The sequence below is a fragment of the Bactrocera oleae genome, chromosome 2 (genome assembly GCF_042242935.1).
Source record: "Bactrocera oleae isolate idBacOlea1 chromosome 2, idBacOlea1, whole genome shotgun sequence".
Taxonomy (NCBI): Eukaryota; Metazoa; Arthropoda; class Insecta; order Diptera; family Tephritidae; genus Bactrocera; species Bactrocera oleae.
In genome coordinates, this window is record NC_091536.1 from 95776592 (window position 1) to 95797357 (window position 20766).

The window sequence follows — 20766 nt, forward strand, 5'->3', positions numbered from 1 at the left end:
ATTGCAGTTACTTTGGAGTGGCGAAAGAGTTTTCAGTCATTACAGTTAATATTGTTATTTTAACGAGCCGATTAATTCTTATGAATATTTTTGTTTAGAAAAATTTAAATACAGCAAACCCTTTTGGTATCGCTAAAATTTCCATTTGGAAAACGTCACTTAAAGATTTTTATCGAGGGATTCAAAAATATGTTTTTATTGTTGTTGGAACTGAGAATGACCATCAGATTAAATTTGACCTCGAATGACAAAACAAAAAAACTTTATTATAGCCTTCATACCAACGGTTAATAAAATTTTCCATTCACGTGTTATATGACATGGATGTAATGACCTTCAGTGCCTTCAGCGAATTTTTGTTAATGATTTTGGCTCATATTTTTAATATCTTTCGATAGTTTGTTGGACGGTTTCGACGTCAGCTACATTGTCAAGCAACACTTTTGATCTTCAAACATTTCTACAGCATTTTCAACTATTCCGTAGACACGACTATCTTGTTCAATTTTTTCATAAAACACAGTGTTCGCATCGTAAACAAACAGCTACCAAACACACTGTCTGACATATGGAGATGAAACTTCACACGTATATGGAAAAAGGTTGTTACAATCTACGACAAAATGTTTTATCGATTCGGTCAGCGATTCGTCTATCAAGCCTTATCAGATCCAGATTGTAGAAATGCACAATGTCTTTATTTCCCTCTTATTAACTCTTTAAGTAAGTATTAGTTTTTCGGTGATCACGGAACCTAGATCGCATATAGTTATATTGCTTGTTAACACATACGCGATGAAACAGGTTTTCGTGCCAAGTTTTTCCTTATATTGATTATATATTTAGGTAATAGCATAAGAACATAAAATGAAGTTCTGTTGCTAAGTCTTCATAAGCCGCAGCATAAATATGAGTATTAAGTGGTTGAGCTCATCACAAATCCAATTTCAAGATTGAAGTTATTATCTTCCAGTAAAGGCGGTAGTCGTATTTTTGCAGAAGAATTGTAAATTTTTTGCAGTAAAAGTTTTGTTTAAGCTACAGAGTACTCACCTTTGAATCGAATTTCTCAAAATCTGCCGTTCTGAAGAGATAAAATGATTATTTGCCAATGAGGTTGTAAGCAATAATGAGCCATTGCTGCCAAAATATCATTTCGAAAAATAAAACACTGTAAGAAGCAACAACTCTCATTTCTTATCAAACGCAGCGCTGTTCCTGACACTTTTTGCCGTTAACTTGTCCTGTGACAAATTCATTAATTTACTTTTCGACACTTCTTTCTAACACGAAGCAGAATAAACAAATTTCAATGTGGATTTAACTTTACAAAACCTATTCAAATATCTGGCAGTGGGTAAATTAAATTCACGAAGAACAAATAAATATTTCTCCAGGGCATAAACACTTGACATTCGGGCGTCGGTTCAATGGTTTCAATAAGTAAATGAGCAATTCCTTAAGCAGCGTTTGTATTTGTAATTTCCAATATGTTTAGCTGCGTCGTACAGCCGCCAATGCATATATGTATATATAAAGAGATAACTTTACGGATGATTGTGTACCGTTAGTATTGACTTGAAGCCAACGAGAAGAGGAAGCATATTATGAAATTTATTTCATATTTTCCACAAATAACAAAGCGTCAGCAAGTGCATACAAATATATATTGTGTAGATAAATACATGTGGGCAAGCGTACGTGCCTGCATAACCGATGTCCTTTTCTTTATGCATGCTTGCTGCACTTTGATTTTGCTCCGGCATTTTGTCTACACACACTATGCATGTGTGCGTGTGCACATGTGTTTATGCTTGTCTGCCTTTTATTGTTAAAATTTATTAACTTTATTGTATGAAATTTTATTGGAATTCGGAGAGAAACTCTCAATAGCCATTCATGTAATAAATATTGCACGAGCCACACACTTATATGTATGTGTATGTGTGTTTTGTGTATATGTGTCTTTATTTGTACACGCATATGGGCATATAGGCCACGCATGAAGCCTTAAGTTATTGTACCCAACCAGATGTGAAATAATGTGCTTTTGTATTGTATTTGTGTGTGCGTGTGTAAGTGTGAGTGTGGCTTTGTTATTAGTGTAACTGTAGTTGGGAGGCGGTGTGATGTTTGAAACCTAAATTTTAGCATATGAAAAAGTGGCACAAGAGCTTGAGAATATTTATACTGAGAAAAAGATTTTTTTTCTCTCGCAACATGTTGCTACAGAGTATAATAGTTTTGTTCATCTAACGGTGGCTTGTATCGCCTATAACTATTCGACATAGATATGGAGCTATATATGTGATCAGGCTGAAGAGACGAGTTGTAATCCGAGTGACTTTCTGTCCGTCTGTCTGTCCATACAAGCGATAACTTGTGTAAATATTGAGATATCTTGATAAACGTATTCCTTAGCACCTAAGGGTGGATGGTATTACAGATGGGCGTAATCAGACCACTGCCACGCCCACAAAACGTCATTCAACAAAACCCTATAAAGTGTAATAACTGAACACATAATTAAGATACAAAACTGTAATTTGGTACAGGGGACATTTTTGTACATATCTTCCAAAACACTAAATTTAGCCTTCAAAACTTGCTAAAAGAAGTATTTTTAGCATTTTTTTATATACTGTGAAATTGGGTCAAATCAGATCATAACCACGCCCACTCTCCATATAACGGTTTTTGTTGAAAATTACTAAAATTGCGATAACTCACCGAATTATTGAGGTACAAGCATTAAATTTCACAATCAAGATGGTAAGGAAGGGCTTTATGGTAGCCATTGTAACAATTGAGCAATGGGTGCGGAATCGTCCACATTTAGGTAAAAGCCTATATTTCGGGAATTACTGGATCAATCTCAATTTTCAAATATCAAATTTGGTGTCTGAGCTTACCCAATTATTGCTATTGTAAGCCATGAAATCGGGCGAAATTGGTTGAAAAAATTGTCGAAATCGGACTATAACTTTTCAAGGACCCAGACATCAAATATGTGCGCATCAGTGCATATGTCTAATTTTTTACCGCACATATCGGTTAGTCTGTGAGTTCTAGTATTGAATTTCGGGGATAATATTTTTGTGATATGCCCTTGCGTAAAAAAAAGGGTAATATCGGGTCAATACTGCTATTAGCTCCCATATAACTAATATAAATATTTTAGAACTTCGGTTGACTTTATACTGCATCGATCGGTCAATATGTAAGAAATCTTAATGAATTTCCGAAATAATCGCCTTCTAATAATAGTGTATCTTCTTGCCTGTGATTGTAAATCATGGATGCAATACTTCCTACTTTTATGAATATATTATATAGGAAAATATACGGTTACACCCTAACTTAGAACTTCCTTACTTGTCGTTAAATAATTTTGTTTTTCAAAATATTAAGAGTGATGACAAAGTAGTCCTTATATATATAGATATATATAAGTATATATGAGTATATATGAAAGGACTAATTTGGGTTTGCTTGGTACTCTGAAAAATTGGTTGATAGACTTCTCTATGAAATTCTCGCCAAGTATGAGCTCTTAATGTAAGAGCTAAAAATATAAGTTTATCAAAGTTTAAGGTTTACTTACTTAATGTAAAATATCTACAAAATATGGGTAAAATAACATAAGAAAATGGATATGATTTAGACACGGTTAAAATTTAAAATAAAGAGCTTGTTTACGGTGAATAATTTTTTTAGGATAAAAACTGAAGCTTCGGGTCGTGGCTGCACAAAAGTTAACTTGGTATACAACGGACACCCTAATATATACATATACATATATGTTATATGAAAACTCCAACTACGTCAATGCCATATGGGTACATATTTTATCGCTTGTAAAAGTAAATAAATTTCGTAAAAAAATGTAAAAATAACTGAAATACCTCGCAGCAGATATCTGTGATAAAATACTTGTATGTTGAGTCAAGTAAACATCTTTTGGCTGCGGGCAATGAATGATGCCAACAAATACCAGCAGCTTCTTTGTAGTCCGATGCACAGATCATGTTGGAGGAATGTATTGAATATTTTGAAGCTCTGAAGCTTAACATAGTAGTAATTACGCAATGATACAATGACAGGAAAGCAAACAATATAAATAATTCGTATATTTAGCCGTTCAGATAGTATACAGATGTAAGATATAGAAATAAATTACACAGGAAATTTCAAGAAGAAAACTGTGACAAAAGAAACAAAATGATAATTATTAGATATTAATAATTAATAATTATATTGGACTTAATTTTTTCAATGGGACATTAAATTTAGATTAAAAAATTTAAAAAAGTTGAATACTTAGAAATTCATGTTGATGTTTTTGTTGTCATTGTAGTAGTTTAAGGTTAGGTTATGTTTCGAGATTGATCCCACCACGCAAATCCCCTTAATTACACTTGGACAGTGAAAACACAGTTTCTTTATTAAACAACTTTGCAACTTTTATTCATCCGGTTCACCCAAGATTTGCCATCTAACATGTTTGACCCTTAGCATAGCATCAGCTAGACGGTCGAGGAGTTGGTTTTCAGATATCTCTACATCACGTCAGTCAAAATTTTTGAGCCCCAGTGTATATTGGTGTATATCGGTTTAGAACCATTAAAAGCAGGAACACATTGAAATGATATAAATACAGGTCAGTAATTTGTCGACATACACGACGCGTGGAACAACTTTTGAATACACGTTTAACTAGGTGAAACTATTGCAATGTCTTATAAATCACAAACACTTTACTTGAATAATAGTGTTTTGCTGACAACACTATGTTGAAATCGACAATGAAATACAAATACAAAACAGTCGCCGAAATTTGTATAAAAAATGTGAAACTAACAGAATTTTTTAGCATGAACATTTTTCAATACAGGATATGTCTTCCAATCTTTTAGAGAGCGACGAATAAAAAAAATCGTCGTGTTGACATAAGAGATGACTCAACCATTTTGGTTAGTGATTTGGATATAAGGTGTATCAATGCTAGATTATCAGAAGACTTATATGCGTCGTCACATTCTAGCATGATTGTGACAGACTTTTTGTCCAAATACGAAACGAGAGTCAACGCTCAGCCACCGTATTCGCTTCCTGTGACTTTTTTCTGTTTCCAAAACGCCATAAGTCCATCGGCACAATATATACAAATTGCCAGACAAACTTTTGGCGTCGTAAACAAAAACTGTATGCATAATCTCATGCTTAGAATTCAACTAGATAACTTTTTTGTTGCTTTCACAAGCAACTTTTTTGAGATCTTGGCGAGTAGAGTAGTGGCGAATAGAAGATGAATGTTAATTATATCAAATGTTGAAAAAACTAGCTTTTTATAGCCATAACATTAGTTTTTAATTGTTTTGATATCCAGAATTCTCACCTCTCTGCACAGATGCCTGCATTCTCCTCAACTAATTTGCTGCTCAATGCATTTGCTTTACGTTTCAATCTGTGTATATGCACAAAATATTTCATTATTGCCAATGCCACCACGTTACAGGTTGTTCTACGCACTATGAACACATCACTAATGAGGTCAATAAGAAAATGCGCGCCTTATAATTAAGAATGCTACACAGTACAGCTCATATTATACAATATAGTCTAGCACTTAGTAAATAAATTGAACACTATTGTCAATCATACACAATCGAATCAATATCGAAATTATTTGCATTAAACACATATATAGTTTCACTACAAAAAACTATTTCGTGTTCGTGTAAAACTTGTGGAGTAACTGAGATGAGGAGGAAAATGTCTTTTGATTTGTCGCGTTGCCGCCAAGTTGCGCCAAAGCAAGATTTCCGTTTTAACGATGGCAACTCGAATGGAACACTAAGCTCAGCAAAATTCCACAATTTATTTGTGAGTTATTTTATGTTGTAATAAAACTGAAACAGTTTACATGCACCAACAACAATGCATACATTTTTACAGCTACATATACATGGACAGTTGCAACACCGCAGTTTTCATCAATAAACGATAAACTTGATTTCCATTGACAACCATTGCATCGAGCAACTCAAGCGGCGAGCATAAAATGCAAGGATGTGCCTATGTTGAGGTCTACACACACACATATAATATATATATACATGTACAGGTCGGTTGCCTATCTTTCAATATATGTGTGTATGCGCCCCTTTTTGCCTTAGGCGAGTTGCCGTAACTTGGGTTAGCAACACCAGGGCATATTTTTTAAAAAACTTGTTCGCCAGGTATTGAGTAAAAGGTGTGTTGTATCCTTCGGATATGCTTCGTTTTATTTGCACTTCTGCTTTGATCATTGAACGGACTCAATATAATTGAAGCGCAACTTACTTTGCTGCAGTTTGTGGTTGAATTAATTTACGACAAGTGCTCGCCATTAGCAGTCACGCGAGATTTTATAGTCGTTGGTAGGAGAGGATGGCTGTAAAAGTTCCAGCTATCTGTCAGCTTCCTGTCAGCTGCAACTTTACAATGCAAGTGTTGCTGTTGTAGGAGGTTTTATCTTTATGTCAATGTGGCGCAGAATTATTAACTTTTCACTAAATGAGCTAAATGTAAGTATTGTATTTATTTATTATTGATTTAAGAATGTCCAAACTATCAAAATCAGATAAATGATTTACAAAAATAATATCTCTAAACTAATTATAGTTGGTCGATTGAGAGGTCCACATAAGAAATGAATTCATAAAGTGTTTATGAGATTAAAAAATTTAATCCGTATCTTATTTAAGAAAAACTAGTTAAATGAGGGATTAGAAATTCGAAAATTGTTTTTAATTAAGATTTTCGAAATTGTAAAATACAAAATAAAAATTATTTAAGTATAAAATTTAATTGTCTTTTTAAGGCATTACTTGAAACTCAACATATTTTACACCACATCGGCAATTCGTTCTTGTAGACAATATCATCATAAGATATAGCTGATTACGGTTCAATAATATTTAAAATATGCGGAAGTTTGACTAAAGTCTTAGGCTCTACATAATTTAAGTGCATTCAATCTACGGCTAAAGAAAATATTTTTGAACGAGTAGTGTTTACGCTAAGAAAAAGATTGTTGCAATGAAGGTCATTGCCTTCATCTAACCACTGAAAGTTCACTGAATTCAGTGAGTTGAAAAAAGTCAGCTGACCTCACAGAAGGATCACATGAATGTTGGGCTACATGTGCCATTACACGAATTAGTGCAGATTTGTTTTATGACTCTTCTGCTCCAACCATTTTCTATGCTTCGCTAATTAAACGCACACGAATCTATAGAAGCCTTACGGCGACTGATGTTTTTCTTTAAAAATAGATTGAGAAAAAAAACGAAACGAAAAAGAAAATATTCTTAGATTCAACTCAAACACGAAGTTGTTGCGCCTCATCAAACTATGTTCATATGTTAGAAAAACTTTTAGACAACTTGATGAACCAGTTGACAGAGAAAGAGACATGAGAAGTTAGTTTGCTATAACCGCATGTGTCAGAAACACATCCACACACTCAAAAGCGTGCACGTGTGTGTGTGTTAAGGATGCAGGTCGCTGATAGTGATTGTGGTAGTTCGCTTTCATTTATAACCGTTACTTCCTCGTTTAATTTGTTTGGGTTGTGGTTTGCGGTTGAAATACCTTTGGTACTCACTGAAATGGAAAACTGAATTTGTGATTTATATTTAACTTCCTTAAACATTTCCTCCTATACGGCTACTGATTAGCGCATTTTTATTCGTGAGTAGTAATATGTGTAGTGTAGGAAAAATAAAATACTTGAACTTCTTATAGAGTATGAATTTAAAATAGTAATAAATACATTTAGAAAATGTTATAATTTAATTTAAATTTGGCCACTAAATTGGACTAATGTCTCTACGAATAGTGAAGTATCACTGATACCTTATTTATTAAAAATATCTATTGAGCCTCTGAGCTGAAGGTATCAAATTAACCCATCGTCGGTAACACAATGATATAAAATACGACAACAGGAGGCAAACGTTCGGTATGTTGGAGTCACTGAATGAAAACTTTTGTTGACGTTATATATTTTCTTGATGTTTTGGCTATAATACCAATCTAAAGTAATAATATGGTTTTCTTGTTTCCTTTGAGTACAGAGTTTGCTCCTATATTTCGGATCATTGTTTTCCTGCAGTATCCAATCATGGTTATTTTTGCCGTAAAGCGTTTTAGCTGACTTTAGTAAACCCTTTTTATGAAATTTTATCATTCTAACGGCGTTCAGGTTTTCTGTGAAGCACCTCAAAATCTCAAATCCATGAGCAGGGAAGCATCCATAAATACGCCACTTTCGAAGTCACGTCTCAAAGTGTTGAACAGTACACAAGTGGTTTTATTTATAAATATTACCTTGCCCCAATCAAGGTTGATGTTTTTCCGGGCCCAATGCAACCTTCTTTCAATGTGTGTTTTTGAAAGTAGAGATTTCATGGCAGATCTCTGAATTCTGATCCGTATTATATTTTATTTTATATATTTATATATATTTTTTATTTATATTTTATTTTTTCAGTTTCTTTTAAACCGAACAGTGGTTTCTTCTCTTAAAAGAGAACAATAGCTTTGTTCTCACTTTTAGTTGTCACGTGACTCCTCCCTCTTTCTGGCTTCCTATCTACGTTTCAAGTTTCCCCATAATAGTCAGACCACCGCTTCACAAATGTACAACTCGTATTTAAATACTTTGCACTTTTCAACAGGCTATTTGGGATCTTTAGGAATGAGGACTAGTCTCTCAGTTTTTGAGATATCAATCGGAAATTTCGCATACATCCTTTTCTCCTCAAGAAACTGCTCATTTGTCGGAATTGAATATTAGTACCAGACAAACTGAAGGATGAAAACCATGCCCTCGTTTGGAAAACCTTTCTATTTGACGAGATATTTTCACGAAATTTAGCTCGAATTATGGTTTAACGCAACGATATAATATCCGAAGAAATTGTTCAAATCGGACCACTATAGCATATACATATGTAGCTGCCGATCAAAGTCAAGTCATCGCATGGAATCTTTTGTATTTGTGAAGGGTATTTTAGTTTCGATGCAACCGAAGTTAACGTTTTTTCTGTTTTTTTTTTATATAATAAGACTTATATTAATTTTCATTACAAATGTATGTTGATAACAATTTTGACCACAGCGCCATTTATCCGAAAAGCCTGTTTTCAAATTATGAACTCTGGATGGTCAAATTTGCTTTGGTTTCAATTGAGAAAATCATAGTCACTCCAGCATGCTCCTAAATTTCTCCCGTTATGATAATGAGGGTTTTAACTGTATCAAAAGAACCGCAAAAATTTTTTAAGCGACATATATTTGTCATTTATTTATATTTTTAATTGTGACTGCTTATTTATAGAAGCGATTTGTGGAAGGGCCGTAAAATTGCGGAGGCTTTTCAAAGTTATATGAAAAAAAAAAATTTCGATGCGTGATTTTCGAGAGAATTAGGTACGAATTTGACCGCATTGTCTAATTAAAGTTCACTGTGAGTATTTTGCTTATAAAAATCCAGAATTTAAAAAACAGTTTGCCGTAGTTCCATATTTTTTTGATTGAGTGTTTTTTGAAATGAGCTTATGATATTGGACAAGAAATAAGTGCTAAGTCCAATGCTAAGCTTTTGAGAAAAAAACACGCTTTAAATTTATTAGGTAATTTTTTTTCGTTTTCGTCAAATGTGAGTTTAACATTTCTTTGAACCGATATCTGATTTTTGAACTGTGTTGAGCTTGTGGCACGTTTTGGAAATTCCCACTACGTCATACCTTTCAACAATTGAAGAAAAGACATAATTTAACTTTATTTCAAAGAATTTTGAGACAACAAAAATTCTAAAAGTACTTAGTCATCTCTTATTAGAAACAGCAGGTTAACATTTGTACAAGTGATGAATGAAATACAATTTTTTTAATTTCCGACCACATTTACTACATGTTGTTTACTTAGTTGACTAATCAGCCGCCAATAGCGAAACGTCATCGATATTTTGAAATTGATTAAAGACTATCAAAGATAAGAGGAGCGCAGATAAGAAAAGTATTGACAAGCTGTGATAAGACGATAAAATATGCTTCGGCGCTGACGCATAGCGCTTAAGGAGTAATTATATGAATGAAGCAGCTGCGTTTTGCGGTATGACGTAAATAAGGGAGAAAAGAAAGAAGGTGAAGCATAACATACGCAAGCAAGCGCTAAAGAACCAAAAGCATTGCCAAAAAATTTAAAATATTTATTGCGAAAATTATAAGTAATTGGAAAATTCCGAGAAAACCAGCATTATTGTCAGAATGACTTTTAAGAAGTCCATTTCTGTATGCCAAATAGCAATTTGATCATTTTGATTGAAAGGTTTTTGGTGCTTCTACTTTTTTATTTTCGTGTGTTTTTTTCTCATTTACCATTCATTTGTTTTCAATCGCAAGCAATTTTTGGTGTAAGGGAGTGTTCCCACTATAGTGTTCGGTAGCGAAACATTTGAACAACTGGTTACACATTTGACTCCTAAAGTCCGATATTAAAAATTCTTTTAAAATTTTGTACTCATTGCGTAAATACATTCACATACAAGAATTACCAATGCTGATGGCAAAAGTTGTGTGCTACTCTCTTCAAGCTAGCGAAGAGTGCAGTATTCGTAATCTTTTAATTATTTACATGTGTACATGTGTGCGTGCCAGCTGTGCTTCTGAAATGGTATAGCCTAGCCTTAGGGTCGCTTAATAAATGGTCTTCACGAGTATATAAAAGCTTCTACTTATGCATTACTTCTCAATCCTACAGTTGATTTATAAACGACCGCACGCGCATAGAAGACGGTCGGGTCGCATTTGAGCATATAATTCATAATTGGAGTAGTATACCAAGAGTGTAAGTGAGAAGTGATATAAAGCTGCTAATGCAAATTAGAAAAAAAACACATTTTTGTTTACATTTGTGCTGGCGAATTCAGCCCAACTATTCACACAGATCAAAGCGGGGAAGTAAAGCAGCATTTGTGTAAAAAATTGTATTATGGAATGTAAACTGAAATAATTCTAAAGTTTTGTGAATAACGGCCGTGTAGTGTGATTTGTAATTTTATTTTATTTTTCCTAAAACATTGTCGAAATAAATGTGGTAAGTGCGAAAAATTTTGGATTTGATAGATGGGTTTAGAAAAATATTTTGAACAAGATATCAAAAAATTTAGATGGAAACTAATTTTAGTTAAAAGCACTAAGTGAAAATAACGTTCAATAAAAGAAAAGAATTACTTCAGAAAAAAAATTTTTTTAAAAAAATTTTATATAAATTTTAAATAAATAGCAAGAGAACATCTTTCAATTTAAATATTTTGGTCCGTTTACGAGTCCTAAAAAAATATTTCAGCTTGTCACGAGTCACCAAACGGTTACAATTGATATAGTAAACATATTTTATTATATTATATTATATTTACGTACGAAATATTGAAATTATAAAATTAAATATTATAAAAATTATGTTAAACAAAATTTTTAATCAACAAAAATAATGTTTAGAATTTTGTGAACAAGTTTTACTAAATTAGTGAAAAAAGTTTCAGGAGAATATAATAATTTTTTTCCACTTTTTGTTAAGGGATTTGTAATAAAATTTGAGTTCAGTGTGCTAATTGTTTAAAAACGCCCTACGCCTTTTTCTATAATTTTTGTGCTTTCTGTAAAGGTTAAGTCAACATTGAAATGTTTTAATATATTTTCAAATCTATGTGTGTAAAATAATTTTTTAGATATTTTTTGGAAATAAAAAAAAGTCTACGATTCAGATATTTTGAGATTTATGTGCATAAAAAATTTATTTTGTATTTTTTTTTTTGTAGAAATAAAAAATTGCTGCCATTGATTTTATTCTTTAATTTTATACCACGCTCTTACGGTGCTCCTTATTACGTTTAAGTGAATAAAGTAAATTGCAAAGTACAAACAAGTTAGAGAAACTTAAGATAATTTAACAGAAATTCTAAAATACATATATTTATCGAAGTGATTAAAAAAAAACGGAATTTCGGAAGTGCCATCTGCTGTTGTGATCACACAAAATGCTCGCGAGATATCATTAGCGTATGGGAGAATAGTGAAATTCGTTTTCGAATAAATACCTTCCTGAGTTGCAATATATTCTCATCAGTCTAGAAAAAGTGAAGAATTGTCATCCAGTTACAAGTTGGAAAGAGCTTTAGCCGCCATCTATTATTATATTATTATAATAATATAAGAAATTACAACTTTTAAATAAAACAAGTTTCTATTTTTAGTACGAAAACAATTCAAATTTTCTTCATAATAAAATTTCGGCAATAGCTGTCCATTTGTCTTGATAAATCTTCCTTTGGCTTTGACTAAAATGTAGTTGAGTTGAGTAGAAACACAAATATATAATAAATACCGCAACCAGCGCGTTTCAGCCCACACTACGCCAAAATTTCGTGCACGCATTTGTAAAGTAAAAGTACCGTTACAAAGTCGAAATATGCAATTCAAACTTTTGCCATACGCAACAGCATATCTAGCGGCTGTTGCGGCTAAATTAAAAAGTTAACCAAACAAATCTACTGACAAGATGAGCAAAATCCGCGCACTTGTTGTGGTTAGTTACAGTGTGGATTTCAAGCAACCACGGCAAAATAGCGGCAGTTTTCACAAAATATCACATAAAGTAAATGTAGTTTAAAAGGAAAAATGAAGAAGAAATGAAAGTAAATAAGTAATAAACAACGCGTGCGATTTTAAGATTCTGATATAGACAAATAATTTTGTATATATTTATATGTATGTACATAAATATATATATATACAATTTATGTATCTGCGCACATCATTACTTATAAATTCTTGCCTTGGTAACACTCGTAAAAATGTACAATTTGCAAATCTACAAGGCCGTGTTACTTCTTCGACTTTAAGTTATAGGCCAGAAAGTATTCGTATAGCTTTTTGTGTAAGTTTAATGAAATTCTGCAACTAACTAACCAAGCAACCCCAAGAAGTAAGTTACCGGCGCAACCATAAACCCAGTGCGAAGTGAGAATTGTTGAAGCATACTAACTTGCAAATACATTTACTGTTGTAGCTAGCATTCAAAGCCATGTGCTGTTTTGTTTGTTTTCTGTTTTTTTTTACATTTTTGTCATTTATATCTTGTTGCTGTTTTTATAATTGTTGTTGCCATGTATATAGCGGTCATTATATATGCGGTTCTTGCGGAAGTGCAATTGTTCAGCTGGCACCATCATTGCGTTCTGCATATCTAATGCCATGCATAGAGACAATAATGCATGTATCGCTTTATTTCATACATATGTATGTGTGGCTGCATAATGTTATCTTATTTACGTGTTATAAAAACGAGAGCTAAGACATTTACAATTTGCATATAGTAAGAGTTTGTCACCGCCGTTGATAAAAGCGCTAATGAGGAATAAATATCTAGCAAATTTTATCGCATATTACAAGCATTAGTCATTATTGCTTTTACCAAGCGATGCAGTAAAGTTTTCAAATATGCAAATTATAGTAGTGGGAACTTAAGCTGGGTTCATGTACCACAATACGCGTGGCTTATATATATCAACTATAATCGAAAATGTTAAGGTTAAATAAATAATTGTTGTAATTAAAAATTTCAGAAATATCGCTGAAGAGTATTTATTTAATAACAACTTCTTGATTGACTCGTTGAGAATGTCTCTCATATGGAGTTAACAAAATAAGGCTCTTGATTGAGCTCAAAGCAGATCATTTACGTTCCTTAATTAGAGTATTATCCATTTGTATCGCTCTATGTGTTGGACTTCAATACCAAGAACACCCACCTGGACAGTTCTCTCTTAGTTAAGTATGGTTTTGTTTTATTTTGGTTTTCATTGAGAGACAAAACAAGATAAATAAATAAACGTTTCCTGCATCTAAGCATATTCTATGGAAGTTTCGCACCCTGATCACTTAAGGAGGTTTTCTAGGCTAGAAATCTGAAACAAAACGAAAAATTTCTCTTTTCATATTGTTTTAGTTAAGGTATTCAAAAGTATTTCCTTAGAAGATTTTTAAAAAAATTTTAAAAATTAAAAAGGCCGTAAATGCTTATTAATGTGTGAACAAATCGATATTTTGTTTTGATTTTTTAGTTTTAATGCTTTATACGATAATAAAAAGAATCTTCATTAACATATCAATTTGTCTGAGTTTTTTTTAATAGTAAGATAAATCTTTTTACAATTTTAAAGTCAATTTCCTAATATATTAAAATATTTAAATTATTTATATTTATTTTAAATTATTTTTATACAAAATCTTTACTAAAATCATAACAGAAAATTAAATGATGAAACTGATGCAATGTTTGGGTTTGGTATTAATAAACTTATTTAAAAAAGTTGCTTGCAATACTTAAAGCGTCTTTAAGAAGGCAGAAATATATATGAAGAAAGCGTTTGGTTTAGAAAATTCTTATTTTAAAATATTTTCAAACTTTTAAAAATACTAAAGCTATACAAATTACCCAGATATGTACATGTAATAATTTATCAAGCCAAATTAATTCAAAGTAAATTTTTTTTTTGTTCTTTAAGTATTAATTAATTTTTGTGTATCTTCACAGGATAATATTTCATAAGAAATTTATTATTTCTCTTCTAAAGAAAATTTATAAATTGAACAATATTTTTTTTTTATAAAGATTGTAATATATACAATTTGTTTTTATATATTATTGAAGAAATTTTATATTGCATACTAAGCTGCAAAATGTTGCGCTACATGGCGTATAAGTAATGCTCGTTAAAAATGTTAAAAAGTTTGCAACCCTTGTACGCTACTACCTCTCACCCGCTACTAAAAAAGTAAAATATATGCAAAATAATTAATAAATTTTATCGTCATATTTTTTACGCCAGTAGCATTTTATTAAAATTTATTTGTTTTGTACGTTCCAATCTAATAATTTTATCTCATCACATTTCCTTACAGTGGCAGCTGAAAACTAAAATACAAAAAAATATAAATAAAACATTTTGCACTTGCACACCTGCGCGTGGCCACTTCCGTCTTGCGACAAACACGCTATTGAAATACACAGATAAATTGCATTGCACACGCTTAAATACAGACATAAAACGTACATACACAAACACAGTGATGACCTGGTTTAGTGGCGTAACTGCGTCGTATGACAGCAACTTCCGGTGTAAACGGATGTTACACGGCTATTTGTTTTTGGCATGTGCTTTACTGCTGATTGCGGTGCCGGTGAACGCACGTCCCAAGGAGACGACAAGCGATGTTATCATACCGTTGGACGATGCTGGGCTGGCGTTGAGCGAGGAATATGGCGATGTGGATAATATTGAGGTGGGTGTATAATACAGATGTGTGATTTCACTGTACTGGGTATATTAATATATAACTATATACTACCGTTCGTATGTATATAGCACTATTAAATGATATAAATCAACATTTATTATAGTTTTTATTTAAATTGAGTTTTCTTGTCTGTTCCTTCAGTTTCACCATGCTAAAATCGTAGATGGCGTACTGCACGAAGATCACCCAGTTATAATGTATAAAGAGGATTTCGTTAGCGAAGATTTTGGTAAATTATTGTTGCTTATTAAAATATATAAAAAAAAATAATTATTTTCCACATTTCACCTCCTAAATAGTGCCGAAAAAGAACAACACACATCGTCTGCGCAAACATAAAGATCCGGCGCATCGTCGCCGTCGCATCAACGATCAATCTAACTCGGAGCAATACCATCCGCTGCAGCCTGAGAAAATATATTTCGATATTTTATCCTCAGCTCCGATTGTTACCTCCGATGAGTCAAAGTCTGCCAATTCGAAAGCACATGTCGAAGTCATTTCTCTAGCCGATGCTGATGCGAAGCTGGTGGATGGCGAAGATGAGGCTAAGCGCGTGCTCAATAAGCGTCCCAAGAAATTCCAACATCGTCGTCAACGCCGTGATACGGACAGAATTTGGCATCGTGAACATCTTCTGCAGAAACGTCACCAAAATCCATATTATCGCATATATGGTGCAAATTCCGTCAGTTCATACCCACAAACACCCAATTACTATTTACCGAGCCACGAACCGGTGAAGCGTTATCAAAAGTAACTATATTTGAATTTACAGCAACAAGGTCTGATAATAATGTTCTTTATTTGCTCAGACAACCTGTTGCTGGTGACTTCTATAACGGCCCTGTTAGTACGCTACCTAAAATTAGGGTAAATACGCGTTTCGGCGGCGAAGATAATACAGATCGCGTAATTTGGCGCGATTATACACCAACCAGAAATCGTAAGTACTAAATGTCACATACAATAACAACAACAATGTAATGACTGCTAACTAAACATTTGCAGCCAATAAACGCTTGAATATCACAGTGGGCACACCTAAACCACTGTTTTCGCGGCGTACGGAATCACCACTTTCCGCTGTACGTAAGTATCCAATTAAAGTAATCGAAACTTTTGCTTACAGTAATAATTTCTGCTTTTGAAAAAAATTTAGCCCCAAGAGACGAGACAGGAGCAGCAAGTGATTCAGGGCCTATTCGTAGTCCCGTCATAACGGAAGCGCCAGTCTTTCAATTGCCTACACGCCCGCCACCACCGACACCGACAACAGCATCCTCTTCCACAGCCTGTGTGTGGGCTATAGCCAGTTGTTGTGCGCCCAACGACTCCGCTGTGCGGTACGGCTGCTTCCAACGCTATGGTTGTAATTTGGTCTTTTGGAATTTGAATCCTTGTGCAGATAATATACGCGATAATGTCATCGACTATCTGAGTAAACAATTCGATTAGAACGAAGCATGTCGCACGTAAAGCCGATGCTAGTATTTAAAATTGTCACAAAGCATTTATTAACCGTAGCTTAGTTTGTAAGTTTAAGTTATTGTATGCTGTTTTTCTTTTGTTTTTACTTTTTAATATACCGTTTTTACTGATGCTGTAATTTATAGAAAAAAAATGTATTTTTTTTTAATAGTGCTACCCACTTATGCATTAATTTATGCGACAACATACTTACAGAGATTCATAACTTTTTCTGTTTGATTGAATTCTATTAAGATAAGAAGCATGGAATATAAGAAATAATAAAAATAATAATTTTATTTGAGTGTCTCAAAGTGCAAAACTAAGCAATTTTATTTCAAAATGGTAATTTGTATAATCAAAACGAGGTGTGAGGATTTTCAATTCGTAATTTCAATGCAAGCATAGTTTAAAAGCTTGGGCTGTAATGCCCTTTGGCTGATCGCAAGAGCGCTCCACAAATAAAAAACCTCTATGTAGTTTTATTGATTCTTCATATCTTCACATCTGCTCTTTTTCTTGGCTATTTATGATGGAAAAGTGAATTCTTGTTTTGATAAAGCACTGTTTTCGGATGGGAAAAACATTGATGACGCAAAGCAATGGCTCGATAAATGTCGGCAAATCTAGCCTAGATATTAAAGGGCCAAGTGCTGCTAATCATACCAACACAAATTATGCACCACGTTAAGAGAGGTCACAAGTGTAGTTAATTATGTAAAGTTATATACAAAATAGACGAAATCTAGCACTAGAATCCACATAACATATATGAGAACCTCAATCCGGGTTCGATAAATGAGGGCTTCTTGGGAAGAAAAGAACGTGTGTAAATTTCAGAAAGTCAGACGGATATGTATTAATCGACTCAGCACGTCACACTTGAATATAAAATATTTTATAGGACATTTCCGCATTTTCCTACATTTCGTAGCAAACTTAATATGTCTTGTAAAGAGTAATAAAATAGATATAATATAAATGTATCTTCTTTGTAATAGTAGAACTGTCACACTTGAGCTTAATAAAATGTTAGCTTCATAAAAGATAAATATAGTTATTAATACTTTTATGCAAAGAATTGGAAATGTGTGCACTTGAAAAACGTTTTCATTTTAAATATAAGATAACATACATATTCCGTCTTTACAGATATGCATATGATATACAGTTGCCCACTCTGACCTCTTTAACTGAGAGTCTCTTTTGTATTTACCTCTATAAGCGACAATTTTCCTATGTGAGACTCATTCTTTTTTTTCAGGAATCAGGAACTATGTTTTTTTCTTGTAATTCAAAGAAATCATATTTAACTGTATTAACTTATTTGTTATGCTCACTGCAGTTCATAAATATCATTTGCAACGAACAGTACAGCTCTTACAACAACTTATTATGTCTACGCGAGAAACCTCTTAACCAGGTTTGACTGTATATTAAAATGTATATATGTATATACGCTTCAGAAATTATGGATAAGCAAGCACTTTCAAGCGCACGAAATGCGCGTTAGATAACATAATTATTATCGGTCAAAATGGAAATATGCCTCTTGCTACATTACGGCCAGCACTCATGGCCGCTCTGCTTAAGTTTATACAAGTATACTAAACTGCAATGAGCTTATCGCTTTTCCATATTAAACCGCTTGTAACTAGCTCTTATTGCTTGTTTGGGGTGCAGCTTATGCAACCGCGAAACGTTGTACCGTCCACTCATTACGCTTCGGGCTAAGAACACTCATTAGTTTGGTGTTAGGCTGGCCTAGGCGCGAGTAGTTCAGGTGATGCCAATTAAGCGTTGGTCATGCTCTAAATTAAGCCCACCACAGCAAATACCTAAGCCGACAGTTTGCTGAGTATGATACCGTAGGGTATTTTGTTAATAGTGTTAATTGTTTTTTGACTTTAAAATGTAACATTTTTGTTAATATAATATAATATTCCCCACTTAGTATGTAAGGACTGTCACCGACTTCGAATCATTTTTGTCGGACAATAGCTCGGTTTCAGTTCAGGACAAAACTAATGCTGCTCATTCGAATATATATTTTATGTTCGAAAAATTTAAGAGGAGATTCGTGATGGAATATGACAGTAAATAAGTTTTACATATTTTCATAAACACTTTACTATATATTTATATAAGTATAAGCCTTTATCCGAGGTTTTGATTGTTCACAGGGTGTAATCGTATATTTAACAATGCGACGAATATTTGAAAACGAGGTATAGTTATTTCTCGCAGTGAAATATTTTATTATATATATAGCTCTTGCTAAGAAATTATTTCAAAGTTCAGCATAGTCTACACGAGCAGTTCATTGGAAATCTTAAAGAAATACTCTTATATATATATATAAACTAATCTGAAAATAATTACAATAAACCGATCTTTTAATTACATAAATCAATATGGTTAGACCTCAACACCATCTAAGCTTTCACTTCGTTTCAACATCTAACTGTTTTATAATTTTTTTTACACTTCTATACAGCATTTCTACAGCGAAGTATTATTTTTTGACTCATCAGGCAACACATATCACTTAGGTATTGCATTCAACTATTTAGAAACGCTTTTATGATAAGCAGCTGTTCTAAATATATTCTACTGAGTAATGTGAGAAATATTTTTCATCTTGTTTACGTCATAGGAAAGCTTTCTGTTGGAATCATTCACGCATTTCTTGATGAACATAGGAAAGAGAAATTATTACTACATGCAGTTGTTATAAGTTTTCATTTTTGTTTACATGTTAATTACTTATCGCTTCATGTAAGTAAGGCTACATTTCAATTATTTTTTTTACAACAGGCGAACTTGTAAAGCTGGGTCCGTGAATGAAGAAGTCGCAAATCTACATACACAAAGTGTACATTTCACTCTTGCATCGAAGAGCGACGCATTTTGTTAGTTAAAATAATGCCACTTACGACTATAACATCGGTTATCCTGTTCTTTACAGCAACTTATCCTAAACATTCAGACTCTTCTTACTCTATCGTTTTACTCTGATCTTGGGCCCTTTTAATATCATTGCACACCTTTCACAATTTAAAGGTCATTTTTTTTTTTGTTTGTTTGTCATAAAGGACTTATTATCTCTATCCTTTTATACCAGAGACTTGTAGAGAGTAAAGTTACACAAGAGAGGGTTTTGTTGATTACCAGTAACCCACACTAAGCAAAACAATTGTTAGACGCACATAAGGCAGTCGCTATTGATACACTTTGTCACCCATTATATTAATAGTTTTCGACATACAGTTTGGCCTCAGAGAAATTAAAAATTACGTGCGTATGTGTGTTAAAAAATAACGATAATTCTCGTTTCCTGAAAATAAATATTTATTCATTCGTCTACATTAATATTGTCGCCTTTAAAATAGCCGCTATTCGATATTACGCACTTATGCCAGCGCTTCTTCTAATATGTAGGCTTGGCAACGTTACTGCATTGTTTTGTCTAAGAATTTACGAACAATCAACGAAAACCAAGCTTTCAATAAAGGGAAATCGCCAAACTCATACAATCACATCTAACCTCAGCAGCTGCTGCAGACAAAGTGAGCAATGAAATCAGCTGAAAATTTTATCGTACCTCAGGGCCATGTGTATCAACAAAATAAACCAAAATAACTATTTTCCTGCCATGAAAAAACTGAAACGGAAAAATATATATATACTCAATAAGCAGAAAAAATCAAAGCAATCGAGTGATTTGTTTTTGAGTGTCAACTCCAGCCTATTTGAAAAATATAGTTTTGAGAAACACGCGCTTAAAGTAAACTGATAGACTAACGAAATATGCAAAAACCCAAAAAAAAAGAATTTTTCGATTTTGCACACCAGGTTTGCCTCTTAATCCCACTAGTTGATT

The 20766-nt window shown here is 33.0% G+C and overlaps 2 protein-coding genes across 6 annotated transcripts in view; one reads left to right on the forward strand and one right to left on the reverse strand.

Moving 5' to 3' along the window:
- hdly (hadley) overlaps positions 1-17205 on the forward strand; it is a 39659-nt gene extending 22454 nt beyond the window's left edge. For 2 of the 5 annotated variants that reach the window (XM_036357182.2, XM_036357183.2), the window contains exons 2-7: positions 15018-15398; positions 15555-15642; positions 15713-16169; positions 16229-16359; positions 16425-16505; positions 16576-17205. In XM_036357182.2, the coding sequence (XP_036213075.2) occupies positions 15186-15398; positions 15555-15642; positions 15713-16169; positions 16229-16359; positions 16425-16505; positions 16576-16871 (1266 nt within the window). In that variant the 5' untranslated portion in view covers positions 15018-15185 and the 3' untranslated portion in view covers positions 16872-17205. Of the gene's footprint in view, positions 1-6506; positions 6570-10801; positions 11149-15017; positions 15399-15554; positions 15643-15712; positions 16170-16228; positions 16360-16424; positions 16506-16575 lie in introns of those variants that run through there. The other 3 variants (XM_070106080.1, XM_036357181.2, XM_014236669.3) reach the window with 3 other exon arrangements.
- The window catches only part of LOC106618785 (uncharacterized), an 89364-nt gene that overhangs the window by 34465 nt on the left and 34133 nt on the right, over positions 1-20766 (reverse strand). The gene's annotated exons all lie outside the window — the stretch shown is intronic.